The 21700-nt window shown below is 44.5% G+C and overlaps 1 protein-coding gene across 3 annotated transcripts in view; it reads right to left on the minus strand.

Annotated features, from left to right (window-relative positions):
• MARCHF10 (membrane associated ring-CH-type finger 10) overlaps positions 1–21700 on the minus strand; it is a 101100-nt gene that overhangs the window by 56362 nt on the left and 23038 nt on the right. For all 3 annotated transcript variants that reach the window (XM_010330281.3, XM_039476431.2, XM_010330282.2), the window contains exon 3: positions 4015–4186. In XM_010330281.3, coding sequence (XP_010328583.2) covers positions 4015–4186 — 172 coding nt within the window. The remainder of the gene's footprint in view (positions 1–4014; positions 4187–21700) is intronic.

Here is a 21700-nt window from a genome sequence, read left to right on the forward strand (position 1 = left end):
TTCTGAGTTGATTGCACATGAGACCCGGCCAGGTCTTGACTCACTGCCGGAATTTTCCACGTCTTTCTGGAGATAAAGCCTATCTCTGGCTTGGTGAATGCTGTCTGACTCTTCATCTTCCTCCATTTGGCATTTTGCTTTGGAAACTCAGAGTGTTGTCAAAGTATTTGTACCTGCATTTATGTTAGAGATTCTAAAAAATACACCTCTGAGCTGGGTGCTGTGGCTCATGTCTATAATCACAGCACTTTGGGAGGCCAAGGTGGGAGGATCACTTGAACCCAGGAGTTCAAGACCAGCCTGAGCAACAAAGCAAGACCTTGTCTTCATAAAAGGTAAAAAAATTAGCCAGGCATATTGGCATGTGCCTGTAGTCACAGCTACTTGGGAGGCTGAGGTCAGAGGCTCGCTTGAGCCCAGGAGTTTGAGACCTGCCTGGACAACATAGTGAGACCCCATCACTACAAAATAAAAAAATTAGCTGAACACAGTGGTGTGTGCCTGTGGTCTTAGCTACTCAGGAGGCTGAGGTAGGAGGATCACTTGAGCCCAGGAGTTTGAGGTTGCAGTGACCTGACTGCACCAGTACACTCCAGCCTGGGCTATGCAGTGAGACGCTGTCTCAGTAATCAATCAATCAATCAGTCAATCAATAAAATGAAACTCTGATTTTTGTACAGAAAAAAAAGATGTTTTGGGAGGACAACCTTAAGGCAAAGAAAACAAAGTTTTCTAGTCCATTCTCCTTATAACCTGCTGCTTTCATGTGCTAGGAATCATAATGGGATAATTAATTGAGTGGCCACAGTGGCAGGGACTGTCCTAAAGGCTGCATGTATATTTCATCATTGAGTTCTCACAGCAATCTCAGCAGGCAGGATCTGTTTTTAGCCCTTCTCCCCATTGTACAGGTGAGGAAACTGAGGGACCAAGATGCATTACTTGGCCAAAGGTAGACAGCAAATCAATGGCGCCCAGAAGCAAATACAAACATTTTGACTCCAAAACACTTGCCCATAAACTGCACGCACCACTGCATGGAGACAGATAACAAGGAACATCACAAGTCAGTCATCTAGAAGCAGTTTCATGGATGATACAAACTTAATTTAAATGCATGAATTCCTTCTCACAGGATGAAGAGCAATCGGATGCCTTCTCGGTTACAAACCTGTTTGTAGAGGGCATTGATAGTTGCTATATTTTACACAGTTGTTTTGGAGGTTCCAGATGGCAGATTACATACAAAGAAAAACCCTTTTTTGATGACGTGGATTATCATTACATAGATTTGCAGTGAGTCAAGCCATGTTCCCTGGCTCTATTATCTTATTCGGTGAAAGTCTGGTATAACACAGGAAGTGTAGGAAGTATACCCTATTAGGCAGATGTTGCAAAGGAATTTCACCGTGTTTGGCACTTCAGTTTCATACAGAATCTCAGGTCTGACATGGAAGAAGTTTTGATGACGTATTGCCAACTTTGTATCACCCCCAAAATGCTTTAGAGAAATATCTCTCTACAGAGGTGAAGAAAAGCAAGGAACTGAATTTAACTAGTGAATTCGATCAACGTGTCCAGCAAATTGGGGTACCAAGTCCTATTTTTCTGTAACAGAAGAAAACTGCATCATGACCACCACCGAGCTCAACTGTTCCTGAACGTACTCAGCTGAAATCCTTGCCATGTCTCAGTTCTCATTTCACTATGCTAATAAGGGAGCCCAGAGGGTGGGTCTACACATGTAAAATGGATGGTTCTTAACACATCAGCGCTTTGTTGTTAGCCAGATTGCTGCACAACTGATTCTGCTTCTGCAGCAACTGCCATCCATCACCAGGACTGCTCTGCTTGGGGACAGCCCGGCCACAGCCCCGCTCATGGCCACATGGGTCTTGGACGTGGTCTAGGGCCATAACGCAGTGATGAAGCAGGTGGATTGTAGAGGCTTTTACAAGCAACATCCCTCATTTGATGAAATAGATATCTTTCTGCCGACTTGGCTCTGTCACTGAAACCTGGTGTTTTTCAGCCCGGTAATTCTTCAAATGTGATGTTGTAAAGACTGTTAAGTGCATTAATTCCCCCTTTTTGTTAGTGCTGTACGTTCCATACAGGGTTTGCTGAACATCCGTATTAATCAGACAAACTAAAGCACTGAGTGGATCTAAACAGCTCATTTTAATGACTTTTCTTCACCATGAGAAAGCATACTATATGCAAACAACCACCTGATTTTAGCAAGAGGGCTAAAGATTATATTGCACAGATGGGGTTGCATTATTTAAACTTAAAATTTAGCCTGGGCATGGTGGCTCACGCCTGTAATCCTAGCACTTTGGGAGGCCAAGGTAATCCTAGCACTTTGAGAGGCTGAGGCGGGCGAATCCTTGAGATTAGGAGTTCGAGATCAGCCTGGCCAACATGGTGAAATGCTGTCTTTTCTAAAAATACAAAAATTAGCTGGAAATCACCTGAATCCGGGAGGCAGAGGTTGCAGTGAGCCGAGATGGCGCCACTGTACTCCAGCCTGGGCAACAGAGCGAGACTCTGTCTCAACAAAAACAAACAACAAAACAAACAGAAAACCCTTAAATTCAAATTCAAATTCAAATTTTGCTATTAAAAACATCCTCAATTCAATAAATCACAACTTGTATTTTGAAATATTGGTGGAATTATCTTATCTGCTCTATTTCAACCTTAAACAGCTGAGTTAAAAGCCTAATTCCTACCAAAAGCCTTTAAAATGAGAAATGAACTGTGATGATACTTTCTCCCCTGATTAAATAAGATGCAAGAGTTGAGGCTTTGCCTGAGAGGACATTCCTTCAGAAGTCAATTTGGTTTTGACTTCGTTAGAGCAGTAAAATGTGGGTGGTGAATCTGAGTGAAAGCTGCCATGTTCTAAAAAGGCATGAAGACTTAGCTGGACCGGTAGTTGCCTGGCAGAAGCGATTTAGGATTGGAAAGTCGCTGTGATCTGGATTTTAATGAATTGCATGCTATTGACGAATTCTTCAGCAGTTAGCCTGGATCCTTTCCATTCAACTTAGACCTTTCTGCCTAGTTACTCCAACTTAAACCTCAGTTCCCGGAGGTATCAAATCAAATTTGTCTTATAGCTGTTGTCTTTGACGGCAATGAGCCCGAGAGACGTTCAATTTTCAGTGAATTTTAGCCCCTTTGTGGATACTATTAAGTCACTCCTGACCCAAGCAGAAGATTGGTCTTTGCTCTAAGGCAGCTAAAGAGCGACTATTTTTCCAAATTGCACAAAAGGGAGGATTTATCAAGCACCTTTTCTCTCCGGGAGGACAAACCCAGAACAGGAGAACTTTATTACTTTCTCTCTTGGCTGTAAATTATGCTATTCAGATGTATTTGAAAGCTTCTCTTTAGGCTCTTGTTTGAGCCATAAAACTTGATACCTGGGGCCAAATGCCTTTATCCCCAAGAAGGGTGAAGAAGATGAAAAGACAGCAACTCTAGGCTGATGCTACACTAGCGATGGGAAAGACATGTGGGCAGTGGAGGAAGTTACAGTGCATGATTTATGCCTCCACGACCTTATATTCTACTCTGAAATTAATGTTACTGTTTGCATAGGATCACTGGCCTTTCAAAACCTGAATTAGCCATTCGGAAAACACTAGGTTTAATCAATATCCCCAATTTGATTGTTGTTATATTTATTTATTTACTTAATTTGTTTATTTTTGAGACGGAGTCTTGCTCTGTCACCCAGGCTGGAGTGTAGTGGTGCAACCTTGGCTCACTGCAACCTCTGCCTCCCAGGTTCAAGCGATCCTCCTGCTTCTGCTTCCCCAGTAGAGACAGGGGTTTTGCCATGTTGGCCAGGCTGGTCTCAAACTCTTGACCCCAAGCGATCTGCCAGCCTCAGCCTCTCAGAGTGCTAGGATTACAGGCATGAGCCACTGCGCCTGGCCTGTTGTCGTTATTTTTAATACCAGGATTTTAAATCTTATGAATTTCAATAAGCCAGCCACTCACCTGGAGAGGGTTTGCTGGGGTCCGCTTTCTCTGCTTTCCTTGCAGTCATGGTACTTTTATGTTTCTGCTTGACTGATGTTTGGTCAATTGCTGGAAGTTTGGAGTCACACTTAAATGCAGATATCTTGGTAGATGATCTTGGTTCAGTTAGAGGATCCTCCTCTCCAGAACTCTACCAAAAATGAAAGATGTCTAAGTATCAGTGGTCAACTTCGTTAGGCACAGAAAACAGAATGAGGCAAATGCAGTGACCCCCTCCAGCAATAATCCTAGAGTCTTCTGCCAGGGTCAACGTGCCCTTTCACCAGAGAGATTCGGATGGACTGGGCATAGCAACTTAGAAATAACAGCAGAGTTAATGAGTCTGTTTTATAGAACGTTAAGAAAGAATGCATTTTTCTATGAGTGTCTTTTGTAGAACATCATGAAAAGAATGCATTTCTGACCCTTAAGTAATTTGATGACCAATAAATAGCTCATGTTAAAAGCTACATATGAAAGCAGGAGAAAAAAAAAATAAGTGCTTTTAAGCTTCGCATTGTTTGAACTATTTTCAAGATAGGTTAGTTGAACTATTTTCGAAATAGGTTAGAAAAAAAAATGTTCCTTATGTTAATCATATACTTGACAATGACAAGGAAATGTAGATAGTGTGGCAGAGACCGATTAAATCCAACCTCAGTTTCAATACTCTGCATTGTTCGATGCAACAGGAGACAGCCTAATCTTTTTTTTTTTTTTTTTTTTTTTTTGAGACGGAGTTTCGCTCTTGTTACCCAGGCTGGAGTGCAATGGCGCGATCTCAACTCACCGCAACCTCCGCCTTCTGGGTTCAGGCAATTCTCCTGCCTCAGCCTCCTGAGTAGCTGGGATTACAGGCACGCGCCACCATGCCCAGCAAATTTTTTGTATTTTTAGTAGAGACGGGGTTTCACCATGTTGACCAGGATGGTCTCGATCTCTCGACCTCGTGATCCACCCGCCTCGGCCTCCCAAAGTGCTAGGATTACAGGCTTGAGCCACCGCGCCCGGCCGCAAGCCTAATCTTTTTTAAAGTCCCCTCCTTGTCCGTCTTCTATAAAGAACTCAGTCTAAATCTATGCATGGACAAATTATGATTCTTGCTGTGTCAGAATATCTCAACACAGCCTTGCAGATGCAATAAAAATTATCCAGGCATGGAACAGCTTTATACTTGGCTACACTTACACCTACCAAAGAAAGGATGAAAACAATATACATAGCAGAAACCTGGTCTTCAAGGTGATTTAAGCACAGCCTTATGGCTTTAGGTCCTGGTGTTGCTATGACTTACTAGGCTGTCTGTTCTGCAACAAACAAATCACTAGGTTCCCCGCTCCGTGACCCTGGGGGCCACTGGGGAGGGGAAGAACTAAGTTCTACAGTGTGGGAGAACTCGTAGTCCAGTGTTGGAAAGTCTTCTGAACATGTGGTCTTTCGCAGACATAGAATGAATGCTAAATAAATCTTCTCAGTACCCCCCCCCCCAACTGTTGCAATTTGTATTGATCTTGCTCATCGTTCTCCCTGACAGTTGTGGCATTTTCATTTCACAGGCTCCTGACTCAGGAAAATACTCTGAATAGCTCTGAATTACTGGGTGTGATGTAAGACAAACTAAATTCTAAGAAAGTCCTCTACGTGCCAGTCTTCTGTAAAGAAGTCCATATAAATCTACAGGTGGACATATCATTATCCTCTGAGATGATGAATCATGTTTTTAAATTTAGAGTTTGGATACAGCCTTCAAACTAATAATTCTTGTTTCTCTGCACAGTTTCAGAAAACAGACCACCCTCAGATAAAGGGGTGGGAAAAACATAAGACACAACCAACGGATTGTTCTCCCCTTTCTCTTTCGATTTTGCTGTTTAATCAAAATCCTTGCAAATTATTCCAAAATGTCAAAGATGAAACTTTAGGTCATTTCTTTTCTTCTTCTTCTTCTTCTTTTTTTTTGAGACAAAGTTTCACTCTTAGCGCTCAGGCTGGAGTGCAGTGGTGCCATCTCGGCTCACTGCAACCTCCGCCTCCCAGGTTCAAGTGATTCTCCTGCCTCAGCCTCCCGAGTAGCTGGGATTACAGGCAACCACCACCACACCCAGCTAATTTTTGTATTTTTAGTAGAGACGGGGTTTCACCATATTGGCCAGGCTGGACTTGAACTCCTGACCTTAGGTGATCCACCTGTCTCGGCCTCCCAAAATGCTGGAAATACAGGCGTGAGCCACTGTGCTTGGCTGAAACATTAGGTCATTTCTGAACATGAGATGGGTTCTCTATTCTCAGAAAAGAAAACGTGGGCCAATTTTAAGTAGGCGAACTAAGATTGTCATTGTAATTGGGTCCTGGAAGTCACAGTTCTGGAACTGGGTCCCAAGAAGAGCATCAATTAATATGGGACAGAATTTCTTCCACAAACTGCCCAACACAATCAGCTCAATGTCGTGGGTTAAGTCAACTCCTGCAGGGCCCTGCACGTCAGCCCTTTCTTTCCAGCCAGCAGAAAGGGAGGAAAAAATGCCTCAGGCGAGGATGCCCAACACCTGTGTCAGCAGCATCAGCAGCAGGTGTCCGCCCATCTTAGCGATCCATCTCCATTACCCCCAGCCAGGGCCGGAATTCTTGGCTTGCACCAGGCGGAGGTGGATAGGGAGGAGCTGGCCAACAGACCTCTTGATTGGTTGGGGTGTTAAGCCATGTTTATCCTTCCTCCACCCACTCATTAAACCTCAAGCCTTTGGTGCACTGAAGAGGTGAGAGCTTGGCCAGTTAAACTGTCCTGTGACCTGCGGCACAGTGAGCTTGCAATGTGAGTACATCCTTCTCTGGTTCAGTTAACGTTATTTTTAGGTGGTAACCCTTAAGCGTCTAGAAATGACAGCTAGAAGTCGGTGTTTTATCGGTTGTAAACTGAAGGCACAATGGCAAGAAGTATAATACAAACGTGCTAATGGATTTTTTCCTGCTCGCCTCATTGAGAAATCTTAAATAAATCACATTCACCTTTTTTTCTTCATTCTGTCCTCTTACGTTCTCAGCCATTTCCATCTATCCTCTTTTCTTTTTCTTTCTTTTTTTTTTTTGGAGACAAAGTCTCGCTCTGTTGCCCAGGCTGGAGTGCAGTAGCGTGATCTCGGCTCACTGCAACCCCCGCCTTCCAGGTTCAAGCAATTTTCCTGCCTCAGCCTCCCGAGTAGCTGGGATTACAAGAACACACTGCCATTCCCGGCTAATTTTTTTTTGTATTTTAGTAGAGATGGGGGTTTCACTGTGTTGCTCTGGCTGGTCTTGAACTCTTGAGCTCAGGCAATCTGCCCGCCATAGCCTCCCAAAGTGCTAGGATTATAGGCATGAGCCACAGCACCCGGCCTATCCTCCTTCATGAAAATCCGTCCTATCACGCAGGGAGGATCGTCCTTGGCTGGGAGAAGTTGTAGTAAATCATCCTGAGACTAAAGTACGGTATTTAAGACCACGGAGCCCAGCTTCACGGGAGTGAATCCCAGCTCTTGCACCTAGTAATTGTGTGACATTGGGTTAGTTCATTTCTCTGGATCTCAGATTTCTCATCCGTGAACAACAGTATCCACTTTTTGGTGGTTTTGTGAGGATTACACAACATATATATATGTCTGTATAGCACTTAGAACAACACCATATACATGTAACCCAGTAAGTGCCATGTAAGTATTGGCTTTTATAATTAGCCATTAATTAATGTTCAGCCATTAAAAAAATTAATTAGCTAACTACTAAACATTTACTACCTGTGGTTGAAACCAAAGCCAAGTCCCCAAAGAAAAATCCTATTGGATTTCACCTATTCCAAAAGGGTATATACATGGCAGGTCAGTTCCACACCAGACTCTTGGTTTCTTCTCCAGGGAATATAATCTATGATAGTCTTATAAATGGCCATTGAAATTTACCTAGTTTTAAGAAAATATGCTGCAACAGTTTTTCAGACAGTAAAGCTCTAATGGCAAATATCTAACATTAGAGATAAACAATAGTAAGTAAAATTTTAAATTTAAAGTTGATTTTAAAATTGCATCTTTTCCTCTTATATTTTTGAAAAATAATTACAATTTTCATTTCTTCCTCATGTGTTTCCAAGTTGAAATGTCACTTGGAGGTGGAGGCAACAGCACACTGCTATTTCTTTGCGGGAGAAAAACCAGCTCTATCTTTAAAAATCAAAGCCCAGGGCTGGGCATGGTGGTTCACCTGTAATCCCAGCATTTTGGCAGGCTGAGGCAGGCAGATGACGAAGTCAGGAGTTTGAGACCAGCCTGACCAACATGGTGAAACCCCCTACTAAAAATACAAAAATTAGCCAGGTATGGTGGTGGGCACCTGTAATCCCAGCTACTCAGGAGGCTGAGGCAGGAGAATTGCTAAAACCCGGGAGACGAAGGTTGCAGTTAGCCAAGATTTTCACCACTGCACTCCAGCCTGGGCGACAGAGCAAAACTCTGTCTCAAAAAAAAAAAAAAAAAAAAAAAATCAAAGCCCACGAAATTAAAAAGAAGAAACCAAAACGAAACAAAAACCCATGAGACTTGAGTATACTTCATGTTTTCTATTGAATTTGATGAAAGTTCTAAAAAAGCCATGTTAACTAAAATAAGCTGATAAAATTACTATTTACTTGAGAATTGTCATTTTTAAACTTAAGGTTTTCCCCAAAGCTCCTGAACTTGCTCTACTGGCCTCTTACATAATAAAGTAGAGCTATCACTTTGCCCAGGGTTACGCTCTTTCAAAAGTTCAGAGAAAGACCCACCCTGAGAAGAGAAGGAGCTTAACTGGGGAATGCAGCATTGGGCAGTGAGGTAATGACATCATGGTTCGAGTTAGATGTCCTGGAAGATGAAGACACATGGGTTGGGAAGGGGGATGTATTTCCTTGGGAATATGAGGATGATTAGATTCTTAACAACTAGGACCTAACAATATGGTGTCTGGAATGATAAGACGACCGCGAACAGAGACGACCAGAAGAGCAAGTAGAATAAGGCAGTCAGGGACAGAAAAGACTGCAAGTTATTTTCCAATTCTTGCCTGATGGCTCCTTTCCAAGACCCAGGAAACTGGTTCTCAACTGATATGCCATTTCTGCCCCTCCCCCAGAGGCGCTACTGAATTCTGATTGATGTGTACCGAACCCATCTTTGCCGTGTGTGGTGTGATGGAGGCTGAGCCAAGTGGAACTGTGATACAGCTCAGGGCACAGCTTGCTGTGGATGGGAGGGAAAAGGCAAAGGGTAGTGTCAAGCTGGCACCAGACTGTGTTGTGTTGAGTACATTTGAAATGAACTTGGTCTCGTGAGATGATAAAAGAATGTGATCGAGGCAGTGAACCTCAACCTTTAAACAGTGACAACACGGGAAGGTCGATCAAGGGACTGTGTGTGCCAATGAGAACCTTCAGAGCGCCGTCCCCAAAGCCCACACTCAAACTGTGCCTCAGACACAAAAACCACCTTAGGGAATTGAGGGCAGCTTGTATAAATAGCATTCTGGATAGGACGGTTACCTTTACGTAGTCATGGAATATAAAATATGTTCTGCACAAAGTGCTGCTGCAGCACAAAGCAGGCAAAACTTTCTCTTGTCCAGAAGAAAACTCTTACAGCAGCAAAATCCCTCCTGTGTATCCAGGACAATTTTGAGTGTGCCAGAACTGTAAGCGTGGACAATAAAGAATGAGGATCAGTGGGCTTCTTTCTGGACTCAGGTACCACCCACCTGAATCGAACCGCTTCTGACCCTCATTTGTCTTCCCCATCTGGCTGCCAGATGGAGCTGGGTAAGACAAGGCACTAGATACCCCTGGTCTCCATTTTGCCTCAAGATGCTTTTTGGAGTCCGGGCGTAGTGGCTCAGGCCTGTAATCCCAGCACTTTGGGAGGCCAAGGTGGGCAGAATACCTGAGGCCATGAGTTTGAGACTAGCCTGGCCAACATGGTGAATGAAGCCCTGTCTCTACTGAAAATACAAAAAAATTAGCCGGGTGTGGTGGCATGGGTCTGTAATTCCAGCTACTCGGGAAGCTGAGGCACTAGAATTGCTTGAACCTGGGAAGCGGAGGTTGTAGTAAGCTGAGATTGTGTCACTGCATTCCAGCCTGGGCAGCAGAGCAAGACTCTGTCTCAAAAAAAAAAAGATGCTTTTTGGAGTCAGTTGGGCTTCCAGATGCATAAATATCACAGACACCTGTCTACTGTTGAGTTCCATAGAGAACACTCTCCTGCCTGCAGGCTTCTCTTGGATTTTCAGGCTAGCAAGTTGGAATCACCCAGCCTGCAGCCCTGACTGGAGAGTGGCCTCGGTGATTTCAGTCTTGTAACATTCCAACACTATGGGGGTGCCCTCTGAAGGACAGGCATGTGAGTCTGGAGAACTTGCTTCACGATCACTATTCAGCTCACCACAGAATGGCCACTGAGTGAAACTTAGCGCTGCAAGTTACTGACATGGCAAGCAGGACATGCGAGACACTTCTTATAATGCCAGGCAATCCTTTGTGTGCTGCAGAAATCACCGTTCGGTTCAGTTTACATGGCTGGTGACCACACATTCACATTCCCCGCCCCCACCCCCACCCCACCCCACCCCACTTCCACTAGGGACACCTGTGTACAGCGTTTTCTGGCTGTAGCAGGAGCAGGGTTCTGTGTGATGGGAAAAGGGAAAGGAAGCAGTATGTGGCCAGAAAATTGTTAGATTTAAAAAAACTGGAATGCAGCCAGGCATGGCGGCTCACCCCTGTAATCCCAGCACTGTGGGAGGCTGAGGCACTTAAGCCCAGGAGTTTGAGACCAGCCTGGACAACATAGTGAGACCCTGTCTCTACAGAAAATAAATAACCAGGCAAGGTGGTATGCACTTGTAGTCCCAGCAATTCAGGAGGCTGAGGCGGGAGGATCACCTGAGCCTGAGAGGTTGAGGCTGCAGTGAGCTGTGACTGTGCCCCTGCAACCAGCCTGGGGGACAGAGCAAGACCCTGTCTCAAATAAATAAGTAAACAAATAAATAAATAATTGGGGCCGGGGATGGTGGCTCATGCCTGTAATCTCAGCACTTTGAGAGGCCAAGAGGGGCGGACCACCTGAGGTCAGACATAGAGAAACCCCATCTTTTCTTTTTTTTTTTTTAAAGACGGGGTTTCGCCATTTTGGTCAGGCTGGTCTTGAACTCCTGACCTCAGGTGATCCGCCCGCCTTGGCCTCCAAAGTGCTTGGATTACAGGCGTGAGCCACCATGCCCGACCGAAACCCCATCTTTTCTAAAAATACAAAATTAGTAGGGTGTGGTGGCGCATGCTTGTAATCCCAGCTACTGAGGAGGCTGAGGCAGAAGGATCACTTGAACCTGGGAGGCGGAGGTTTCAGTGAGCCGAGATCAAGCCATTGCACTCCAGCCTGGGCAACAAGAGTGAAATTCCATCTCAAAAAAAAAAAAATTGGAAAGCTAAAGTGCAGTGTTTAATAGCACATTGAGATTACCCTTGAGTTAGGGTTTTTTCAGATATAATTTTGCTACAGTGTATTTCCCCTTCATCCTTTGTCTGAATTCATATTCTTTTAGATGAAAAGAGCATCTGAGCAGCAACAGGGGGCTTGGCCATCAGATGGAGATCATTGTTGAAAATGCTTCCTACTCAAAATAATAGGTCATTAAACATGGAAGTCAATTGGGATATATCCTATGCATCTGTTATGTCCCTAACACCGTGCTAGGCTCTGTGAAGGATATGGAAATAAGAAACTGACAGAGAAGATTAATGCTTTACTAGTGAAATGGAAAGTGACGTTTAATCAAGGGATGCACTGTGTCGCACCCATTCTAAATGTCATGGAAACCCCTGGGAAAAGGTGAAAAATCAAGGGAAGGTGGTGGTGTGTGCTGGGACTTGAACGATGGGTGGGGTCTGGCTGGGTTGGAGGCGGCCTGTGAGCCACAGGATGGAGTCAAAAGAGCAGGTGAGATTCTGCAACAGCCAGGTGGGTGGCTTGAGCACAGAGTGAGGAGGACAGTGGTGGGCCATATTGTGGGGAGCCCTGAGATTCAAGCAAATGTGATCGAGAGTGGGGTCCCACTGAAGGTTTCTGAGTAGAAGAATGCTTAAAGTAGTATTTATGATTTAGCTATCTGTTTCTTTTAGAGAGAGGAAACAAAACATCCTGCAAATTCGCCAGTGAAATGGTTTCAATGGTTTATTTTTGTAAAGCATAATTCTTTTCTTTATTATAAAGGAAACGCTTGCTTAGAATGGAAAAACAAAGACAAGCATAAAGATATTTAAAACATTCTAAAAACCAATTAACCTTGAAATAAAAGCTTCCAATTGGTTGGTCTGTCTTTTTTTTTTTTCTTTTCTTGAGACAGATTCTTGCTTTGTCACCCAGGCTGGAGTGCAGCGGTACAATCTTGGCTCACTGCAACCTCCCCGTCTCAGGTTCAAGCGATTCTCCTGTCTCAGCTTCCTGAGTAGCTGGGATTCAGGTGTGCACCATCATGCCCAGCTAATTTTTGTATTTTTAGTAGAGATGGAGTTTCGCCATGCTGGCCAGACTGGTCTCAAACTCCTGACCTCTAGTAGTCCACCCGCCTTGGCCTCCCAAAGTGCTGGAATTACAGAGCCACCACGCCCAGCTCTGTATTCTTTTAGACACTTTTTAATGATTGATGGAGACTACTACCTTTCTACCCAAATCCCTTCTAAATTGCTAAGAGTTGAAGCCGGGATGTGTGGTTGCCCAGCTTGAACTGAATTTTTCAGCCTCTGCTCCTACTGCCCCACTACCACTCAGCAGGAAGGCCTCACCCAGGCGAGTGAGAGCAGAGGCAACATGTGCAGTCTCCACAGAGATCATCTCTGGTCCTGCACCTCTGCCTGTCACCTTCCTGTGAGCTGGAGAGCGACCACTTTGAAAGTCACATGTGGAAGATGGCAGAACCATCATCAGCTGAGTCCCTGGAAGTCTGAGTGGAGAAGTGCCGGCAGCTGAGCTGGACATCGAACCAGGACTCTCACAGGTGCAAGGGATACACTTCGATCTTGTCCACTGAGCCCCTGCATTCTTGGTCTCTGTTACAGCAGCTAATGTGACCCTAACAGAATTGTACCATTCATCCTGTTTTACTTAACAGTACATTGCGGCAACAGATCCCTTTCTAGAAATGTTTTTCTGTTTTATTTTGAAGAATTTCAAATCTACGGAGAAGCTGAAAGAATAGTACAAATCACACCGTTGATTCTTTACCTTGGCAGTTTGCTTTCTTTCTTTACAGTCTTTTTCTGAACATTTTCAAAGTGATCGCACTTCAAGATACTTTACCCCTAAATGCTTCAGTGTGCATCTCCTATCAAAATAGACATTCTCCTGCAACACCACAAAACCATTCTTTTATCTAAGAAAATTTAATCGTTTCATAATATTTTCTCGTATACAGAGCATATTCCAACCCAACTGTCCCCAAGATGTCATTTTAGCTCTACATTTGGATCAATAATTCAGTCAAGGCACCATGTCTCTTTCATCTTTTAATCTAGAACTATTCTCTGGTCTTTTTGGCTTTTTAATTATTTTTCCCATTTGGAAGAGATCCAGCCAGCTGTCTCACAGAATGGCTTATGTTCTAAATTTGATTGCTCCTCATCATAAAATGCAGTTTAATCATTTTGGGTGTGATTATTTTGTAGGTGGTGTGCTGTCCTTCTTTATAATATTCTGTCAGTAGGTGCCTTGTTAGGTTGTCCCAATATTGGGAAATGCTGTGTTTGAACTATAAGGATAAGGTGGTGACCACCAGATTTCTCCAATGTAAAGTTCATTTCCCCACCTTTGTAATTAACAGGGAGTCTGTGGGATGATTCTTTAGCACTGATTGAATAGCCTGTCCCTAAGTAGTATTTTACCCAGTGATTTTAGCATCTTTTAATGTGCTTTGCCTATATTGATAATTACATTGGGGTAGCAAAATTTATGATTTTCTAATCCTACATTTTTAATTTTTTTGAGACAGTCTCTTGCTCTGTCACCCAGGCTGAAGTGGAGTCGCGTGATCTCGGTTCACTGTAACCTCTGCCTCACAGGTTCAAGCAATTCTTGTGCCTCAATCTCCTGAATAGCAGGTACCACAGGTGCGTACCACCATGCCCAGCTAATTTTTGTATTTTTAGTAGAGACAGGGTTTCATCATGTTGGCCAGGCTGGTCTTAAACTCCTAGGCTCAAATGATCTGCCCACCTCGGCCTCCCAAAGTGCTGGGATTATAGGCATGAGCCACTGCACCTAGCCTAATTCTACATTTCTTTTGTAATTATTTGCTAGCATTCTTCTCTTTTTCTCTCTTTTCTTATTTATTAATTATTACTGGGTTCTCAAGGATATATTTTATTCAATTTTTTTCTTCCTAAAATTGTGCCAAAAAATGGTGAGTGGGAGTTCATTCAAGTTGGCTTAAAATTTTTTTTTTTCAGCCAGCCACAGTGGCTCACGCCTGTAATCCCAGCAGTTTGGGAAGCTGAGGCAGGTGCATCACCTGAGGTCAGGAGTTCAAGACCAGCCTGGCCAACATGGTGAAACCCCGTCTCTACTAAAAATAAAAAATTTGCCAGGTGTGGTGGCACATGCCTCTAGTCCTAGCTACTCAGGAGGCTGAGACAGGAGAATTGCTTGAACCTGAGAGAGGGAGGTTGCAGTGAGCCAAGACTACGCCACTGCACTCCAGCCTGGGTGACAGAGTGAGACTCTGTCTCAAAAAATAAATAAATAAAAATTTCAGCGTTTGTTTTAGATACAGGGGGTACAAATGCAGGTTTGGTACATGGGTATATTGCACCCAGGTTGTGAGCATAGCACCCAACAGGTAGTTTTTCAATCCACATCCCTGTCCTTAGTGGATTTAGTAGTCCACAGTATCTGTTGTTCCCAGGTTTATATGTGTGTGTTTCAATATTTAGCTCCCACTTACAAGTGAGGACATGTGGTATTTGGGTTTTTGAGTCTGCATCAATTCCCTTGGGATTATGGCCTCCAGCTCCATCCATGTTGCTGCAAAGAACATGGTTTCTTTCTCTTTTACGACTGTGTAGTGTTCCACAGTACATATGTACGACCTCTTCTTTATCCAATCCACCTTGATAGGCATCTATGTTGATTCTGCGTCTTTGCTATTGTGAAAAGCATGGCAATAAACATACAAATCCATGTGTCTTTTTGGCATAATCTATTTTCCTCTAAGTATAAACCCAGTAATGGGATTGTTGGATTGAATGGTAGCTTTAAGTTATTTGAGAAATCTCTAAACTGCTTTCCACAGTGGCTGAACTAATTTACATTCCCAGCAACAGCATGTAAGTGTTCCCTATTCTCCACAGTCTTACCAGCATCTTGCTCTGTCTCCCAGGCTGGAGTGCAGTGGCACCATCTCACTGAAACCTCAGCCTCCTGGATTCAAACGATTCTCACGCCTCAGCCTCCGGAGTAGCTGGTGTTACAGGCGTGTGCCACCACACCCAGGTAATTTTTATATTTTTAGTAGAGATGGGGTTTCACTATGTTGGCCAGGCTGGTTTCAAACTCCTAACCTCAGGTGATCCGCCCACCTTGGCCTACCAAACTGCTGGGATTACAGGCGTGGCCACCAAACCTGGCCTGTATTTTGACTTATTATAGTAGCCATTCTGACTGATGTGAGATGGTATCTTACTGTGGTTTTGATTTGATGATTGATGATGATGAGCATTTTTTCATGTTTGTTGGCTACTTGTATTTCTTCTTTTAAAAATTGTTGGCCCTGGGTTGGGCATGGTGGCTCATGCCTGTAATCCCAGCACTTTGGGAGGCCACGGTGGGTGGATCATTTGAGGTCAGGAGTTTGAGATTAGACTGGCCAACATGGTTTGGTGAGACCCCCTATCTCTAATAAGATGCAAAATTAGGCTGAGTATTGTGGTGTGTGCCCTGAATTTAGCTGAGTGTTGTGGTAGTCTCAACATGGTGAGAACCCCGTCTCTACTAAAAATGCAAAAATTAGCTGAGTGTTGTGGTGCATGCCCATAATCCCAGCTACTCAAGAGGCTGAGGCAGGAGAATCACTTGAACTCAGGAGACAGAGGCTGCTATGAGCCGAGATGGTGCCACTGCATTCCAGCCTAATTGGCAGAGTGAGACTCTCAAAAAAAAAAAAAAAAAAAAAAAAGATCATTCCAATAATGCAGAAAAAGCTTTCGATAGAATTCAACATCCTTCATGATAAAAAAAAAAAAAAACTCTCAACAAACTAGGCATTAAAGGAACATGCCTCAAAAAATAATAGCCATTTATGACAAACTCACAGCCAACATCCTATTGAATGGGCAAAAGCTGGTAGCATTTCCAAGACAAAGATGCCTACTCTCACTGCTCCTATTCAACATAATACCAGAAGTCCTAGCCAGGGCATTCAGGCAAAAGAAAGAAATAGAAAAGGCATCCAAATAGGAAAAGAAGAAGTCAAACCAGCTCTTCATTGACAATATGATTCTATAGTTAAAAAACCTTAAAATCTCCATCAAAAGGCTACCAGAACTGATAAACAATTTTAGCAAGGCTTGAGGATACAAAATCAATGTATGAAAACCAGTAGCATTTCTATACATCAATAGTGCCCAGGCTGAGAGTCAAATCAAGAATACAATTCCATTTACAATAGCCACAGAGAAAATGAAATGCCTAGGAATACAGCTAACCAAGGAGGTGAAAGATGTCTGCAAGGAGAACTACAAACACTGCTGAAAGAAATCAGAGACAGACAGAAATGCATTCCATGCTCATGGATTGGAAGAAAGAATATCATTAAAAAGGCCATATTACCAAAAGCAGTTTACAGATTCAATGTTATTCCTATCAAACTACCAAGGTCATTCTTCACAGAATTAGAAAAAAGCTATTCTAAAATCCATATGGACCCCAAAAGGAGCCCAAATAGCCAAAGCAATACTAAACAAAAAGAACAAAGCTGGAGACATCAAATTACCTGATTTCAGATTGTACTATAAGGCTACAGTAACCAAAACAGCATGGTACTAGTACGAAAAAAGACACATAGACCGCTGAACCAGAATTGAAAACTCAGAAATAAAGCCACACACCTACGACCATCTGATCTTAGACAAATCTAACAAAAGCAAGCAATGGAGAAAGACTCCCTAATTCAATAAATGGTACGGGCGCAACTGGCTAACTACAGACAGAAGAATGAAACTAGACCTTTACCTTCCACCCTATGAAAAAAATAACTCAAGATGGATTAAAGATTTAAATGTAAGACCTCAAGCTATACAAATCCTAGAAGAAAATCTAGGAAATATCCTTCTTAACACTGCAGCCTCAACTTCCTGGGCTCAAGCAATCCTCCTATCTCAGCCTCTTGAGTAGCTGGGACTATAGGTGCGTGCCACCATGTCTGGCTAATTTTTGTATTTTTAGTAGAGATGGAGTTTCATCTTGTTGTCTAGGCTGGTCTCAAACTCCTGTGTTCAAGTGATCCTTTCACCTCAGCCTCCCAAAGTGCTGGGATTACAAGTGTGAGCCACCATGCCTGGCCACTAGCTTTCTCTTGTATGGCCTGTAATACATATTTATTTCATTAGATTAAGCATTGCTTTATGAGACCATCTGGTAACAATGAGAGATCAATAATCAAAACAAGAAAGGTCAATGTAAGACAGATTTGGAGAGATATGTCTCATCTTACCCTTGGTGCTTTAGGACTAGCATACAGTTATGGAAAAGGAAAAGGAAAAGGCGATGTAACCATAGAAAAAGGCAGTGTAACCAAACAGGGGGGATAAGGGAATGATGAGTAAAATAAAGTGTTTGCCCTTATAGAGCTTATAGTCTAGGTGTGGCTGTAGATCATGGAATCAAATAATTATTAAATAAATGTCAAATTACTAGAGTCACAGATTTTTTTAAAAAAGGAAATAGGAACAGCTGTAAGAACATGGAATAGGAGATGGAGGCATCCTAATCTAGTTGGCAGGTGGTGGGTGAGGGAAACCTCCCTGTGGAAGTGACCTCGGCTGCAATCTGAGGCATGGGGGAAGAGGGTGAGTGCTGTGAGGGGAGGGAACAGCATGTGCAAAGGTGCTCTATCAGGAAGTGGCCAGGCACGTCAGAGGACACAGAGCCAGCGTGGGTCAAACACACAGCCGTAAGGAGAGCCAGATCTCCCAGGGCCTTGCTGATTACATCCTCAAGCTAAAAGCCACAGAATGCCATGGAGTGGTTTTCAGTGGGCAAATAAAGCGAACTGAGCTCTGCTTGTCGGTCGATCTCTCTCTCTCTCTCTCTCTCTCTCTCTCTCTCTGAGACAGAGTCTCATTCTGTCATCCAGGCTGGGGCGCAGTGGCGTGATCTCAGCTCACTGCAACCTCTGTGTCCAGGGTTCCAGCAATTCTCATGCCTCAGCTTCCTGAGTAGTTGGGATTACAGGTGCATGCCACCATGCCCAGCTTATTTTTGTATTTTTTGTAGAGATGGGATTTCACCATGTTGGCCAGCCTGGTCTCGAACTCCTGACCTCAAGTGATCCGCCAGCCATGGCCTCCCAAAGTGCTGGGATTACAGACACATGCCACTGTGCCTGGCCTGCTTGTATCTCTCTACCTATGTTATAGAAAATGGGAGTGTGAGTGTGAAGACTGGTTAGGAAGCCGCTGCCGTAACTCAATGAGATGGTGGCAGAGAAGATGACACAGATGGATTCAAAGATATTGAGGAAGTAAAATGGAAAGGACTTGGTGATGAAATCAATGCAGGGGGAGATGGAGAGAAAATGTCAGAGTCTGATGATAATGCATAATGTAATTGGGTTGTGTCCCTACCCAAATCTCATCTTGAATTTTAGCTCCTATAATTCCCATGTGTCATGGGAGGGACCTGCTGGGAGGTAACTGAACAAGGGGGCAGGTTCTTCCTGAGTTGTTCTCGTGATAGTGAATAAGTCTCACGAGATCTGATGGTTTTACACAGGGGAGTTTCCCTGCACAAGTTCTCTCTCTGCCTGTTGCCATGTAAGAAGTGCCTTTCGCCTTCCGCCATGATCGTGAGGCCTCCCCAACCATGTGGAACTGTGAGTCCATTAAACCTCTTTTTCTTTTTTTTTGAGATGGAGTTTCACTCTTGTTACCCAGGCTGGAGTGCAATGGCGCGATCTCGGCTCACCGCAACCTTCGCCTCCTGGGTTCAGGCAATTCTCCTGCCTCAGCCTCCTAAGTAGCTGGGATTACAGGCACGCGCCACCATGCCCAGCTAATGTTTTGTATTTTTAGTAGAGACGGGGTTTCACCGTGTTGACCAGGATGGTCTCGATCTCTTGACTTTGTGATCCACCCGCCTCGGCCTCCCAAAGTGCTGGGATTACAGGCTTGAGGCACCGTGCCCGGCCTCTTTTTCTTTATAAATTACCCAGTCTTGGGTATGTCTTTATCAGCAATGTGAAAATGGACTAATAATAACCCACACAAGGAAGAAGGAAGGGCCACGCTGGGACCTTTAGCATGAGCCTGTTGGGCTTGAGGTATCTTTTGAAATACCTGAGGCGAGAGAGTGACTCAACAGTTGGATATTCTGATTTGGGGATCAAAGTGAGGTTTGCAGGGGAAATGTAGACCTGGGGTCATTGGCAGTCGGCATCTCGACTTTGGCTGGCAAAATGTTCAAGAAGCAGGGTTTCTTGGGGGCAGGGCGTTCACTTGCATGGGAAAAAAATTACATCTTTATTTTCTCTAACCTCCAATGAAATCTAAGCCATATTTTTCATCTATGAATGCAGGCAACAAGCCACAGCAGTATTAGCAGGACCTGTGATTTTGTCACCATTAGAAATCACAGCTATTTTCACATCTCATTACATTTGTGGCAGATGTCTCAAAATACCCTTTACGCCCATCTCTTGTTATTTAATGTGCTAATAAAGAAGCATGCATATTACTGAATCACAACTTTCTAAAAATATTTTGATGACTATTTCAATAAAAGTGGGTTCCTTTGAAAGCCCTGGATCTCATTTTATGTTTTTGAAAATATTATTCTGAGAAGGGGATCTAGGGATTTCACTATGCGGCCAAAGAGGTTTGCAGCACGAATATGGGATAAAACGCCAAGGAGTAGATGCGAAGAGAGCCCACCCTCGAGGAATCCCAGGGTTCAGAGCCTAGGTGGAGGAGGATGAGAAGTGGAGGATGAGAAACCGTCCCCGGAGACAAGGGGAAACCAGGAGGAGCAGGTGGTTTTGCAGAAGCTCAGAAAGGCAGTGTGTCCAGGAGGCGCCGGTGACCACGCGAGTGGACGGCTGCCGTGAGGTCAAGCACAGTGAGGACAGAAAGAGACCCGCTGTGTGCAGAGATGGGGAAGTCATTTGCTGGAGAGCCATTTCCGTGGAATGATGAGCGGGGAAGCCAGATTGGAGTGGGCTGAGGAGTGAGTAGGAGGTGGGGAAATGGAGTCAGTCAGTGTAAATAATTCTTTTGAGAACTTTGGCTGTGAAGGGGAAGAAATAAGTGGAGGGGGATGTGGGATAAGGAAGGGCTGTTCTGTTTTTTTTTTTTTTTTTTTTCTTTTGCCGAGAGACCTCCGATCACGATTAAATGTGGATGGGAAGACTCTGGCAGCGAGCAGGGGATCCAGGCAGGGAAGGGATGAACCCTGGGCTCAGCTCAAGGCAAGGGGCAGATCCCAGGCACAGCTGGAGAGGGCGGTAATGGTAGGGGCCGGAGGCTGGGGTGACAGTAAGCTGAGGAGCTTTCCAGCTAAGGGACACTGTGGTGTGAGGTGGAAGACAGGAGGGCGTGAAGATGAGGGAGAAGGAAGATGGTTTGAGGAGGAAGACAGAGTTAACCAGAGAAGCACGGGGCAGCACGGAGGAATTCCAGAGGCTGTGACCTTTCAGTGGCACCGCTTTTGAACGTTGAGTGACTTTTCTCCAGCAGTGGCTGGTGGCCTGGATATGAGCCGGGAGATGATGGCTGGGAGAGATTTCACCACGCAGGTGTGAAAAGAAGACGAAAAGAAAAGAGAAGTGACTAAGAGGGTCAAGCACAGTACCTAGGCTGTGTAGGGAGGACACATCAGTGCAGAGGGGGCAGTCACAGGGCAAAGAAAGAGGAATCCAGGGGCGAGAGGTTCCCCAGAGGTGGAGGAAGTGTCACTGCAGAAACAGTTAAACAGCAGAGCTGGAAAGTCCGGAGACCTGTAATGATCCAGCCAGCAATTTTGGAGATGAAATTCCTTTGGGTGATGACGCCACCTGGGATGTGCTGCGGGGGATGGGGTGGCAGAGTGCGGCAGCGGAGGGCACTTGAGAAACTCGGTATCTGAGATGCCAGGGTGGATGCTGGAGTCAAGGACTGTGGCAAAAGGTCAGGAGATGTGGTGGGGACAGAGACTGAACTGCCTGCCAGAGTCTGCACTGCCAGGGGACTAACAGTGGCGGAGAGGATGGTGGGATTAAATAGCACAAGCCTTGGCGGATGGGGTTTCCACCAGAGCCTGGTGGGCAGTGGTCTGGGGCAGCATTGGGAGGAGGACACCCAGGGAAGAGCCAGCTTCACTGCAGCAGGAAGGGGAAGGGGGGGAGCTCTGAGAAGGGGTCTGAGGTGCAT

The sequence above is a fragment of the Saimiri boliviensis genome, chromosome 17 (genome assembly GCF_048565385.1).
Source record: "Saimiri boliviensis isolate mSaiBol1 chromosome 17, mSaiBol1.pri, whole genome shotgun sequence".
Lineage (NCBI taxonomy): Eukaryota > Metazoa > Chordata > Mammalia > Primates > Cebidae > Saimiri > Saimiri boliviensis.